Raw genomic sequence first — 14210 nt, 5'->3', positions numbered from 1 at the left:
GGAACACATTGGTCGCCTTCCTATCCCTCAGAGGCCGGTAGACTAACTGGGGTCAGCCTACCGTCCGCTGGTCTTTGTTCCAGATAGGAATGCGGCAGATTGTGAGCACGCGGCCGGCACAAATTAACGGCGGGTTATCCACCAAATAAACACAATTTGTTCTGTCGAGCACAACATCAAACAGTAATCAATGATCAAATTAGCAAAAAGGACACAGCGGTACTTAAAGTTAGCAGTGACAGTTTAGATTACATGCTTAGTATAAAGTCTCTGCCCAGACTGAAGCTCTCTTACTTGGGTCGCTTGGCGGGACAGCATGCGTCCCGTCCGTTGCTCTGGGATGAGTGTGCAGGGCCGCTGTGGCATCCTACACTGGGATGAAAGGGGTTGTTCTCTGCGTAGCAGAAGAGGGATCAGCGGAGTCAACTCGTGGCTCCGTTTTCTTCTAGACAAAGGATTTTCTCCAAACTCTACAGATGTTGAGGAAAGGTGGGGTTGCACAGCGTTCCTCTGGTACTCCATGGAGTGTTAAAACAAAAAGAAAAAGGTGTCTTTCCACATCCAAGGATTCAAGAAAAAGGGGCAGCCTAGGTCTGTTGAATTCAAACGTTTGAAGTGCTCCCTAGCAGTAACTTCAAATAACTTATGTTCTGCTGGCAGTTTTTTACATTACCACAATAACATTCCCGCTAGTACATGAACAGACACAGTGACTGAAATAATAGTAGAAGTAATCAAAATAGGACAAGAATAACATGACAATGACATCATACACGCCATGAAAGACAACTGGGGATGATTGGTGTGGACCACTGTGTAGTGTTTCATGTCTGTCGGCCTAGTCATGGCATGATTTTATGACTCCACAATCGCGCAATGTGACATAGTGACTGTCAGAACAGACAGAAATGTCGTGTAGTGTGTACCAGACACTAGACTTTCTGTTGGAACATTGTGAGACAGGGCCGGTTCCAGAAAATAATGACTAGAGGTGCATCTTAGATTGGAGGGGGTGCACATGCCCGGCACGTTATTCAACACTAAATTATGCATTTTCCAGTCATTTCAAGTGGGATGATACCAACCAAGTAAGAATATTTAAAGTCTCTTTCAAGTGCTTCATTGCAGCAATATTGTAGCAGAACAAAGAAAAGGCTACATTTAGTCTGGGCTACCTCACCCATCAGACCATCTAGCAACAGATGTTTCTTACCCTGAAAATAAAACACAGAAATTCAAACTAGGAATTCTATCTATAACAATCAGTGTTGTCAGCTCAAAACCATCACTGATTGTTATAGATAGAATTCCTAGTTTGAATTTCTAGTTTTTTATATTATTTATTTATTTATTTTATTTTATTTTTTTTACCGGGTGGCGGTGCTTTGGATGAGCTGGGCGTCTGCTCTGGGGCTGGGGGTGAAGGCAGCAGCTCGGGCGGGAGTGAGCAGGACGAGGCTGCCGCTTGCTCCCCAGCAGCTAGGCTAACTTCATGTCGAGGTTGAGTCTCTGTCTCACCACCGTTGTCTGACTTGTTGTTGGTCGTGTTTTGCTTGAACCAGGCATTTTTGAATATCCATGGCAATCTCGTTAACGTTATTTGTGTCACAGGCTGTTAACCCTGGATCCGGAGGTGTTTGCCAACTATAGACCAATATCTAATCTTCCCTTTATGTCAAAGATCCTTGAGAAAGTAGTCGCAGACCAGCTGTGTGATTTCCTCCATGATAATAATTTATTTGAGGAATTTCAGTCAGGATTTAGAGTGCATCATAGCACTGAGACAGCACTAGTTAAAATTACAAATGACCGTCTGATTGCTTCAGACAAAGGACTCGTCTCTGTACTTGTTTTATTAGATCTTAGTGCGGCGTTTGACACTATTAACCATCAAATTCTGCTACAGAGACTGGAACACTTAATTAGCCTAAAAGGTTCTGCACTAAGCTGGTTTAAATCTTATTTATCTGATCGTTTTCAGTTTGTTCACGTTCATAATGAATCATCCTTACGTACTAAAGTTTGTTTTGGAGTTCCGCAAGGTTCTGTGCTCGGACCAATCCTATTTATTCTATATATGCTTCCTTTAGGTAACATCATTAGAAATCACTCTATAAATTTCCATTGTTATGCAGATGATACACAGTTGTATTTATCGATGAAGCCAGAAGAAAGTAATCAATTAACTAAACTCCATAACTGCCTTAAAGACATAAAAACCTGGATGAGCACCAATTTCCTGATGTTAAATTCAGACAAAACTGAAGTTATTGTTCTTGGCCCCAAACAACTCAGAGTCTTTATCTGATGACATAGTTTCTCTAGATGGTATTGCTCTGGCCTCTAGCAGTACCGTAAGAAACCTCGGAGTAACATTTGATCAAGATTTGTCTTTTAATTCTCATTTAAAACAAACCTCACAGACTGCATTTTTTCATCTGCGTAATATTGCGAAAATTAGGCCTATCCTGACCCGAAAAGATGCAGAAAAATTGGTCCATGCTTTTGTTACCTCAAGGCTGGATTACTGTAATTCTCTATTATCAGGTAGCTCTAATAAGTCCTTAAAAACTCTTCAGCTAATTCAGAATGCAGCACGTGTACTAACAGGAACTAAGAAACAAAATCATATTTCTCCTGTTTTAGCTTCTCTGCACTGACTCCCTGTAAAATCCAGAATTGAATTCAAAATCCTACTGTTAACTTATAAAGCTCTAAATGGTTAAGCTCCGTCATATCTTAGAGAGCTCATAGTGCCATATTATCCCACCAGAACACCGTGCTCTGAGAATGCAGGGTTACTCGTGGTCCCTAAAGTCTCCAAAAGTAGATCAGGAGCCAGAGCCTTCAGCTATCAGGCTCCTTTCCTGTGGAATCATCTTCCTGTTGCGGTCCGGGAGGCAGACACCGTCTCCACATTTAAGACTAGACTTAAGACTTTCCTCTTTGATAAAGCTTATAGTTAGGGCTGGCTCAGGCTTGCCCTGTACCAGCCCCTAGTTAGGCTGACTTAGGCCTAGTCTGCCGGAGGACCCCCCTATAATACACCGGGCACCTTCTCTCTCTCTCTCTCTCTCTCTCTCTCTCTCTCTCTCTCTCTCTCTCTCGTATCCTATTACTGCATCTTGCTAACTCGGCCATTCTGGATGTCACTAACTCGGCTTCTTCTTCTGAGCCTTTGTGCTCCACTGTCTCTCAGATTAACTCATATTGCAGCGGTGCCTGGATAGCGTGACGTGTGTGGTTGTGCTGCTGCCGTGGTCCTGCCAGATGCCTCCTGCTGCTGCTGCTGCTGCTGCCGTCATTAGTCATTAGTCATACTTCTACTGTTATTATACACATATGATTATTATCACACGTGTATACTGCCAGATACTAATATATACTTTCAACATATTGTACCACAGTAGCCAGAAATATAACAATAATATTATTACTTTCATTAATGTTGTTGTAAGCTACTGTCATTACCGTCTGTCCTGCATCTATCTCTCTCTATCTCTCTCTATAAGGATTACTGTTAATTTATTATGCTGATCTGTTCTATACGACATTTATTGCACGTCTGTCCGTCCTGGAAGAGGGATCCCTCCTCAGTTGCTCTTCCTGAGGTTTCTACCGTTTTTTTCCCCGTTAAAGGGTTTTTTTTGGGGGAGTTTTTCCTTATCCGCTACGAGGGTCCAAAGGACAGAGGTATGTCATATGCTGTAAAGCCCTGTGAGGCAAATTGTGATTTGTGATATTGGGCTTTATAAATAAAATTGAATTAAATTGAATTAATGGTCGCTACAGCAGAAAGCTGCGTCCGGCTGGTGCAGCAGCCGCTGGTAACTGCGCTGGACGCAAATGAGTGACGTGCAGTCACGCACACTTGTCATATGGTCATGACAGAGAGCGTTGACAGTGACGTTACTGAAGAAAGGCAGAAATTTTATTTAATTACCATTGAATTAAAACAAATACAATACACACGTCACTATCAATGTGTTCTATATTGTTATGTTAACATTAATTTAAAAAAAGAGAAAAAAACAGGAAATTTTTTTTTTCACTCTTTTCAACTGAGCATGCAGACACATAAAATAAGGGTGCAATGCATGCTTGTGCAACCTCGTAGAACCGGGCCTGTTGTGAGACTTCCCAGACGTGGCTTCAGTTGTCGTCTACTATGTCACACTACACGAGATGAAATGATGGATTATCGTGTACGACATTCTTTGTTGTTTACGATCCATGCTCATACCGTATGTCGCTGCGTCGGGCTATAATTGGGCTGATAGCGTGTAGTGTGTACCCCACAAAAGAAATGACATCACAATAAGCAAAAATACCAATGAAGGCACTGGCGAACAACTTTCAAAGTTCAAAGGGTTAAATAGTGAATGGACAGTAAGAACATACATACAGTGAGGGAAATAATTATTTGATCCCCTGATGATGTTGTAAGTTTGCCCATTGACAAAGAAATGATTAGTCTATAATTTTAATGGTAGGTTAATTTAACAGTGAGAGACAGATAATCAACAAAAAAATCCAGAAAAACACATTGGAAAAAAGTTATAAATTGATTTGCATTTGCTCGAGTGACAACAGTTGGTGCGATTATTCGCAAATGGAAGAAACCTAAAATATCTGTCAATCTTTTTCGGTCTGGGGTTCCATGCAAGATCTCGCCATGTGGGGTTTCAATGATCATGACAATGGTGAGCAAACAGCCCAGAACTACACGGGAGGAGGTTGTTACTGATCTCAAGGCAACTGGGACCACAGTCACCACGAAAACCATTGGTAACGCACTACGCTGTAATGGACTGAAATACTGCAGCTCCCACAATGTCCCCCTGATCCAGAAAGCACATGTACAGGCCCGTCTGAAGATTGCCAATGAACACCTGAATGATTCTGAGAAGGACTGGGAGAAGGTGTTGTGGTGAGATGAGACAAAAATTGAGCAATTTGGCATCAACTCGAATCGCCATCCCCATCGTCAAGCATGAAAGTGGATGCATTACGCTTTGGGGGTTTTTCCCTGCTAAGGGGACAGGACAAAGGGAAGATGGATAGGGATCATGTACCGTGAAATCTTGGGTGAGAACCTCCTTCCCTCAGCCAGGGCACTGAAATTGGGTTGTGGATGGGTATTCCACCATGACAAGACCCAAAACACACAGCCAAGGCAACAAAGGAGTGGCTCAAGAAGAAGAACATTAAGGTCCTGGAGTGGCCCAGCCAGTCTCCGGACCTTAATCTCATTGAAAATCTGTGGAGGGAGCTGAGCTGAGTTTCCAAACGTCACCCTCGAAACCTTAAAGCACACAATGGAGTTTTTGAGCCCTCAAAATATATATCCAAGATCCTTGTGATGGTACATCAACAATGACTCCGTCATTGCTTGAGAGCGTCTGTTTCGCTTGCACTGGCACTATGCAATTTCTGGGTTCGGTAGGAACCTGGACACAAAAAGGACTACAAAATTTGGCTGCTTTATGGCATACGTCATATCCCCCTCCTCTCTTTTAGAGTAGTGTAGCCGAACCGAGGTGAAGACGTGGTTGTCATGGCTGAAGCAACAAAGAAAAAGAAGAAGGTAAAGGTGTTGTCCAAGGAGACAAAGAAAAGAAAACGGGAGAACGATAAAACAAGAGCTCGAACAAGGATTAATATTGGCCTGGCTTTACACACTGGCAAGATCTGAAAGAGGAGGAGGGATGCCTGACCGATGGTGACCTAGCACTGTTATTGCTGTTACCCTCTCCTTAGGAGACTCACTGTCTGCAGGTTGGCTGCCTTAGGTACATTTTAAGAAAGTGTTAGCCTACATACAGACAGCTTTCATTTTAGTTTGTCTTCAACACTTGTTGTTAGCACCGCAAGCACAATGTGCTTGTGTCGACCGCGATCGTAAATCATAATAGCGGTGAATGAGAGACTGCGGACAGAGCAGATTGAAATATGGCTTTCTACATGCTGATCACATGTATTGATAAAGTATTGGCTTGGCTGGCAGAGGTTTTATTGTATTTACTTACAGTAACAAGCGTAGTTGTCGTCAGCTAGAGTAATATTGAAGTTATATTCCCTTCATCTGCACCGCGGCCTCTCTGCTGTGTGTGTGTGTGTGTGTGTGTGTGTGTGTGTGTGTGCTCTGACATGCTGAGAGCAACTCAACGAAGAGTTTTGAAAATGAATAAATAAACAAAGCAATTGGCCTAATCATGTTTGTACAAAATGCTATAATGCTACTTTACCTGTTCTGAAGACATGATGATCGCGCATTACACAGCCAGCCTCAGGGAGTTCACCGGTATCATTGGCTTGTCAACAAGTGCACACGTAGAAAAATTTTTGCGACAGTTGTAACAGACAATACCGTTTTTCGTCTGTAGGGGGACCCCGTGAGGTTAAAAGCACAATCCTCCATTGTGTTGCTTTGATGATTTGGAGATGATCTGCAAAGAGGAGTGGGCCAAAATCCTGAGATGTGTGCAAACTTGGTGGCCAGCTACAAGAAACGTCTGACCTCTGTGATTGGCAGGAGGGGTTTTGCCACCAAGTGCTAAGTCTTGTTTGCTAAGGGATCAAATGCTTATTTCACTCGAGCAAATGCAAATCAATTTATAACTTTTTTCCAATGTGTTTTTCTGGATTGTTTTTGTTGATTATCTGTCTCTCACTGTTAAATTAAACCTACCATTAAAATTATAAATTGATCATTTCTTTGTCAATGGGCAAATAATATACACACATGTAACACAGGATGCAGGTTGTTATTTATTGCAGGTCTTTGTTAAACAGACAGAACAGTGTCTTTGTTAATAGTTGCATAATCCACATCTTATTTCTCTAAAAACACTTTTCCTTGTGTCCTCTTCTTGCTTGGTTTACTTCGGTCCCTCCATGCATCCCCACTTAGTCTTAGTCCCCTCCCCATGGGAGGGGACTAAGACTAAGACCCATGGGGACTAAGACCCATGGGAGGGGACTAAGACTAAGACACAAGTGGAAGGAAACGTGGATACAATTCAAGAGATTTGGGATGCATTAGAGTTGTAAGATTACACTGGTATTGTCACAATATTGGAATTTCTAACTCTAAAGGCCAAAACACACCAGTAGGGAACACCTCACGTCAAAAAATAAGCCCCTGTTATTTGCAATGCACAATCCCACACCAACAGCAGCTAGACGCACATAGGTGCTTCTGAACGCACCGCCCCACCAATCTTCATGCCACTCTCCCATTTCCAGTCTCGCTTCCCCCAAAATGAATTGCATTTTTCCCCACTTGCTCTCTGCTTGAACACACCAGCTCAACTCCTCTCCTCACGATTGATGCATAAAGAGAACTCTGTAGCTACTGCTGTCTGGTGTGTGATGAAGAATGGATGAGGAAGGATTGGTTGTTGTTGAGGTCGAGAAATATACCAAACTAAAAGACCCACAGTCCTGTCATTATAAAGACATTGGCCAAAAAGATATTGCCTGGCGAGTTATAGCTCTAGAGATAAGCTTTTCAGTTGAGAAATCAAGTTTAATTATAGCTGCTGCGCAGCAGTGGTCGGGGCCGGGCTATTTTAGGCAAAATTAGGTAAATCTGAGTAACACACACACTAAAACAAAGCGTATCACAACATAGAAGTTACATCATATAATTATGCCATGCCTTTCAAATTGTGGATGAGTGGGTGAAGTGATCAGACTCAATATACAAAGGAAAGAAAAAACTAAAGAACAAGAAAGTAAGAATAACATTAACTGCCAGCAATTATGAACAAACTGGCCTGATCTAGCTTAAAGCTAAACATTATCCATGGTGACAAAGATGAAAACATTTTTTAAAATGTAAAAGTAGCTATTGGATAGACTCTGCATATTGACTGATAGCTAAGCCAAATAAACAGGTAAAAGAGACAAGGGATAACAGGGAAAAGTGTTGATAAAGAGTATCTGTCTCTCTGCGAAACTGCCTGGATCATAATTATTTTAACCTTGGTAGTCTCTAATCCACATAGCATGATGCCCGAACATAGGACTTTCACATTAGAATGTCCGTTCTGCCTTAGCTGAGGCTTGAACTCACAACTTCTGAGACTGAGGTCCGTCTTCTATCTCACTGAGCCAAGACAGTAGCCATCCATGCCATGGAAAAGCAAATTTCAAAGTGAAACTTCCAAAGCTGTAGCACATATGATTGATTTGTTATGATTTTTCAAAGTTTTGAAATTTAGAGGCTTGCTGCAGCGCCACCATCAGGACTATTATCTTGTGTTTCCAGTTGAGGACATCTGGCATGGGACTGGACCTTTTATAAAAAGTTTGGGTAGATTTCTCATTTGGAAATGTTGCATGAGCTGAGGCTTGAACTCACAATCTTCAACACCAAGAATCAATCAATCAATCAATTTTATTTATAAAGCCCAATATCACAAATCACAATTTGCCTCACAGGGCTTTACAGCATACGACATCCCTCTGTCCTTATGACCCTCACAGCGGGTAAGGAAAAACTCCCCAAAAAAACCCTTTAACAGGGAAAAAAAACCCGGTAGAAACCTCAGGAAGAGCAACTGAGGAGGGATCCCTCTTCCAGGACGGACAGACATGCAACAGATGTTGTACAGAACAGATCAGCATAATAAATTAACAGTAATCCGTATGTGAGACAGACAGACAGACAGACAGGTAATAGCTTACAACAACATTGTTGAAAGTAATAATATTATAGTTCTGGCTACTGTGGTACAATATGTTGAAAGTATGTATTAATATCTGGCAGTATATATGTGTGACAATAATCATATGTGTATAATAACAGTAGAAGTATGACTAATGACAGCAGCAGCAGCAGGAGGCATCTGGCAGGACCACAGCAGCAGCACAACCACACACGTCACGCTGTCCAGGCACCGCTGCAATATGCGTTAATCTGAGAGACAGTGGAGCACAAAGGCTCCGGAGAAGAAGCCGAGTTAGTGACATCCAGAATGGCCGAGTTAGCAAGATGCAGTAATAGAATGATCTCACTGAGCTAATTGGCAAACGGAAATGTCACATGTAGCTTCACAAATTGACTAAGCCAGTCACCTGTGTGCAAGACAGCAGCTGTTAGTGTGTAAAAGCAGATTTCAAACGGCTGTCAAAAATTCAGTTATTAAGACAAAAATCTGAAAATACACAAATTGCATCTAGACAGCATGGAGATGTTGGTAATTTGATTTATTGGCTCCATAAGTGAAAAACTGATGTTTAAAAATGCCATTTTTGCATTGACTCCAATTGTTCGCATGAGAGTGAAATTCAAAATGCTATAAAAAATTCAGTTTTTGAGATAAAATTCTGATATTTTCCAAACATCATCTACCATGACTCCAAAATTTTGTCCTTTTTTTATAATGAACATTGAAAATGTATATAGCAAGAATTTGCAAGTATATGTTTACAATATCGTTTACAGTCAAACATTTTGATGCACTGTAGGCTCAATTTTCAATAGATCAAAAATCTGTGTGGATCGTTTGTGTAGGACAGTCTGAAGATGCTCTGTAGCAAGTTTGGTGTCAATTGAGCAAAAATTGTGGGAGGAGATGGTTTAATAAGTTTTACAGTTTTTGAAATAAACAGAGTGATGGACTTCATAATTTTTAATAGGTTTAAACGTACAAAAGTTTCTTCAGTATTGGGGCTACATTTTGGTGAAAGTTGCAAATCTGTACCACATATGGTTGATTTGTTGTGAATTTTCAAAATTTTGAACTTTAGAGGCTTGCTGTAGCGCCACTTTCAGGACTATTGGCCTGTTTTTGCAGCTGAGCAATCTGGCATGGGACTGGACCTTTGTGCAAAGTTTGGTGATTTTTCGCGCATGGGAAGTAGGATTTCCTTGAAAGAAGAAGAAAGAAGAAGAACATGCAGGATAACAATAGGGTCCTCGCAGCTTAGGCTGCCTGGCCCCTAATTAGCAGCTGTCCACACGTGATTTTAAGCTATTGCAGAGGTGGAGGAAGTACAGGTCTTTCAGTAAAAGTAGGAATAACTTTGCATGATTGCCTGTTGATGAGCTTCACCATGGCGTGTCCGATGTGTGCTGGGGCAGCACTTGACACAAATCCTTTCTTAATCTGCAATATGTTAGTTGGAGGTTTAAACTCATGTCCTCTCACAGAGTTGGTGATTAAAACTCATGCAGCATTTAAAGATAGTTGTAAGCACAGCTGTTCTTGGCTTTCAATGTCTGATAGTCCACCACTAACATTTCGTCATGTCTCATCTCATGAACGAAAATGAAATGAAAATTGTCTTAGTTTTTATTATGAAGATCTATTTTTAGGTCATCATTGTCTTGTTTTAGTCATGGAAAAAAGGTTGTTGACGAAAGGTTTTCCTCATAGTTTTTCCTCAACGAGATTAACACTAGTTGCGTGAAATGTGTTTTCCATTTAGTACAATACCCTGGGAAAAATATTAATATTTATTACCATTTTTGATACAATTAAGAAAAAATTCCATTGAGGGCATTCAATTTTAAATATTCATCAGGAGATAAATATAACAAAGCTATAATATGACTTTTCTTTTCTTGATCAGTAGCAGAGAATAGCAGAGTGACCAGTTAACAATAAGAGCACAGCTGGTACCACTGTACTGATTTAACAGAAAATGAGTATTGAAACTGTTTCAAATATTCAGTATTGATAATTAATATTTTTGACAACACAGGTTTACACTGAGTCTATAATCAGTAGTTATTTAGCCATTCTGATACTAATCAACATATCGTCTTTATCTGCGAATCTCTGCAACTTCTTATTGTCAATTTATTTTTCTGTAACTTTAGCTATACTACATAATACACACACGTTGGTCCAAGTTTAACTAAGATCTGTTCATAGGAAAGCATAAATCCAGGTTGTTTTACATTAAAGTTCAACAGTATAGTTTGATCATGTTCAATAGAGCTGTATACACAATCAAATACAACTTCAATTAGCCTTGAATGTGTGTGTGTATGTTTGTGTGTTAACAGCCCAGGGGGAGCCTGTCCCTCCAGGCCACTGGTTCATTTTGGGGGAGCCAGTGTATTTTGTGGCCCAAGCGGGAGTTCTATTGACTGGGGAAAGACTTTATGTGGACTCGTGCTATGCCACAAGCTCCAAAGACCCAAACAGCATGCCCAAAGTGGATATCATTACTAACTATGGGTGTGTCTCTAGTAAGAACGCAGTCACACAAACAGTTTACAGTAACTGGTTTGTCGCTGTACATGTCTTGATGTGTTTGTGTTGTGATTTTTGATTGCAGCTGCATGACAGACAGCAGGAGGGAGGGCAGCAGCTCCCACTTCCTGGTAGGAGGGGGCAGTGGGCTGAAGTTCTCTGTGGATACATTTCTCTTCAGAGCAGCCTCACAAGTAAGGCCAGCGTTTTTCTGACTCTGTGTTTACACAGAACTGACAAATATGTGGAATAAATATGTTCAGGGGGCATCGGTAGTGTAGTGGACAGTGCCGGCGCCCCTTGCACAGAGGTACCTGCCTCGCTGCAGCAGCTGCAGGTTCGAATCTGGCCTGTGGCCCTTTGCTGCGTGTCACCCCCCAATCTCTCTCTCCCATTTCACACACTGTCCTCTCAATTACAGGCAAAAAACCCCCCAAAAAAAACATAATTCAGAAAACCCAATCGTAAAAACAGTAGAGATACTTGGCTATTTCTAAAATAAAACGGAAAAGAAAACAGACCTATTAGACTGAAATTATCTGTAGTAGTAATAATTTTAGCTTTCCTGGCTTCGGGGCTGAAGTTTTGCATGCGGCTTCACCTTGCTTCACCCGCAAGTGGTCTGCTCTGGCCTGCCTGTCTTTTTTTTTTTTTCTTTTTTTTTTAAGGTGCGCTCTGCAGAGCAGGTGGCCGTGCCGGCTGGCAGAGAGCCTGCCCGCTGTCAGAAATGATAGGTGTTTGTCAGCATTTGTCACAACGATTGGTCAGAAAGTTTGTTTTTTTTGTAGATTCAAGACATGATTAGTTTGTTTCGCTTTCCGCCCGCACAACACAATAACAGAAGCAAATTAATCCGTAAGGGTCCATTTGGTTCCATTTTGTACAGAGTCAGGCCTATAACTGAATGCCGCATGATGTCAAACTGGTGTCACCGGCCAGCCCTGTCCCTTTAAGGCCGTGGCCAGCGCGTGTGTGACGTAGAGGTGCAGGAAGGAAAAACAGAGAGTTGAGGAAAACATACACAGTGGCCGACGTATGAAGAAGAGTTAGCTCACGTTATTGTCCAAGTGTTTAGTCCACAACAGTGTCCAGACAGAGTTTGACCAGAAACGGTGTTGTATTCTGCTTTTTGCCGACGTAAGGAATTAAATGTGCGGTTTTGCACGAAAGAAGCCACTTCGTCCTCCTTCCTTCCCACACTTTGGCCCAGACTCTTAAGACGCCAGTTACCAGCAACGAGCCAAAACTTTAAAAACCAGCTCCCAACTACGGTTCGGAGAGGAAGGGTTAAGAAGGTAACACTGGAGGCTCGTCCGGGATTATAAAGTTTGCCCAAGAAAGAGGAGAAAAGGTGAGCAGAAGAAAGAAAAAAAAATAAATAAAGAGAGCTGCAAACGCGGGAGATAATGGCGGCGGCGCACACTAATGTTGCTGTTGAGAGACACGGGAGGCTAATTAGCTCAAACGCTAGCACCAATCCGTTTTTACCAGACACAAGAGAGACTGTTCGAGTTGATATGGACATGGTTGATTCAACAGGTGGCAGACGTCTCGGCGGTGAGGAGAGCCGCAACCCATTTCTGGTTAGCATGGAGCTAACCGGCGGGGCAACAGAGCTAACAACTGGAGCAACGGAGCTAGCCGCAGGTGGAGCGGCAGCCCACCCAAGGACAGCGCTGCGGGGTATGGCCACCGACCTCACCGCCCTCGGTACTGACTAATCCCTTCCAGACGCCGCCGGCAATGCGGGAGAGCGCAGTGGACAGTGAGTCTATGTTTCCCCCTCAATATTGGTATGGTGGCCCCAGAAATTCTACCCCCGCTGTAGCCTTACGTTATGGCGCAGACATTGACATTAATCAGACTTTTGACGGCCAGCCAGCTAATCCCTTTTCCCCTGCGAACAATGTGTATGCCGCGATATACGCCCCATCCACTCTGGCCCGTACACCAGCTCCCCAGCCTGCTGTGTCCCACTTCACGCCATGTATGTCCCAGTCTGTGAGACGCAGTTATGCAGAACGGGCTCGTGATTATTACTCTGCCCCTCACTGTGACGCACCGCTCCCCCGGGGTAGAGAGCTTGACTCCGGTGGATATGGACAGCCTAGCTGGCGAAGGGCCAAGTTCGCACCACAACGTCACTCCTCCTGCATGGTGCGTGGCAGCGATTATATGGACAGTAGCGATGATGAACAGTACGAGCAGAGAGAGAGAATCCCCACTTTACAGCCGGGTCGTTTTGATGGATCGGGCTCATGGAAAGACTCTTCACCTGTTTGAAAGCTGTGCTGAGGCCAACCACTGGTCAGAGAAGACCAGGACTGTGCAGCTCAGATTCAGCCTGACCAGTGCTGCAGGTGCTATCGTCCATAAAAACCCCAGATTTACTCGATGGAGTTACCAGTGGATTGTGGATGAAGTGGACGCCGCCTACGGGCCATGTTCAGAGCATGCAGCAGCCATAGGCATTGAACTGAGACAGAGAGTGAGAGGGTCGAATGAAGCTCTGCACAGTCTGAGAGATGATATCTACGAGAAAGTTTCCATCGTGTATGCAGATCGTACAGAGCAGGAACAGGACGCCATCAGCGTGGAGATCTTCACCAACGCCTTGGCTGATGCTGAGGTGGTTCAAAGACTGCTGGAGGAGCGGCCGCGCACCTTGGCCAGAGCATACGAAGTCGCACGCAGGTATGAAACGACCAGAAGGGCGGCCAGAGCAGTCACCCAGCTGATGCAGCCTGGTCAACGGAGTTCAGCAGAGCGGAGAGCCAGGGCAGCAACGGTGCGTGAAGAAACGAGTGTGATGCTGTGTGACGAGCCAGTGGGGGTAGCTGTGGCGTCCACCAACCCACCAGACAGAAAATCAAGATTTCACCAGTGGTGGCCAGCAAAGAAAAACAGAAATGTCAAAATGTTCTCGACGGAGATCATCTGTCACAACTGCTCTGGTGTAGGGCATCTACAGAGGAACTGCCCTTCTCCTCGTTGACC

General features: G+C 43.1%; 1 protein-coding gene across 1 annotated transcript in view; it reads left to right on the top strand.

Moving 5' to 3' along the window:
* Positions 1-14210, top strand: part of LOC125892577 (uncharacterized) — a 51048-nt gene that overhangs the window by 23503 nt on the left and 13335 nt on the right. The window contains exons 5-6 of the mRNA XM_049582583.1: positions 11024-11198; positions 11299-11407. Coding sequence (XP_049438540.1) covers positions 11024-11198; positions 11299-11407 — 284 coding nt within the window. The remainder of the gene's footprint in view (positions 1-11023; positions 11199-11298; positions 11408-14210) is intronic.

Source organism: Epinephelus fuscoguttatus, linkage group LG8, assembly GCF_011397635.1.
Source record: "Epinephelus fuscoguttatus linkage group LG8, E.fuscoguttatus.final_Chr_v1".
Lineage (NCBI taxonomy): Eukaryota > Metazoa > Chordata > Actinopteri > Perciformes > Serranidae > Epinephelus > Epinephelus fuscoguttatus.
This window is presented reverse-complemented; position numbering and strand designations above follow the sequence as displayed.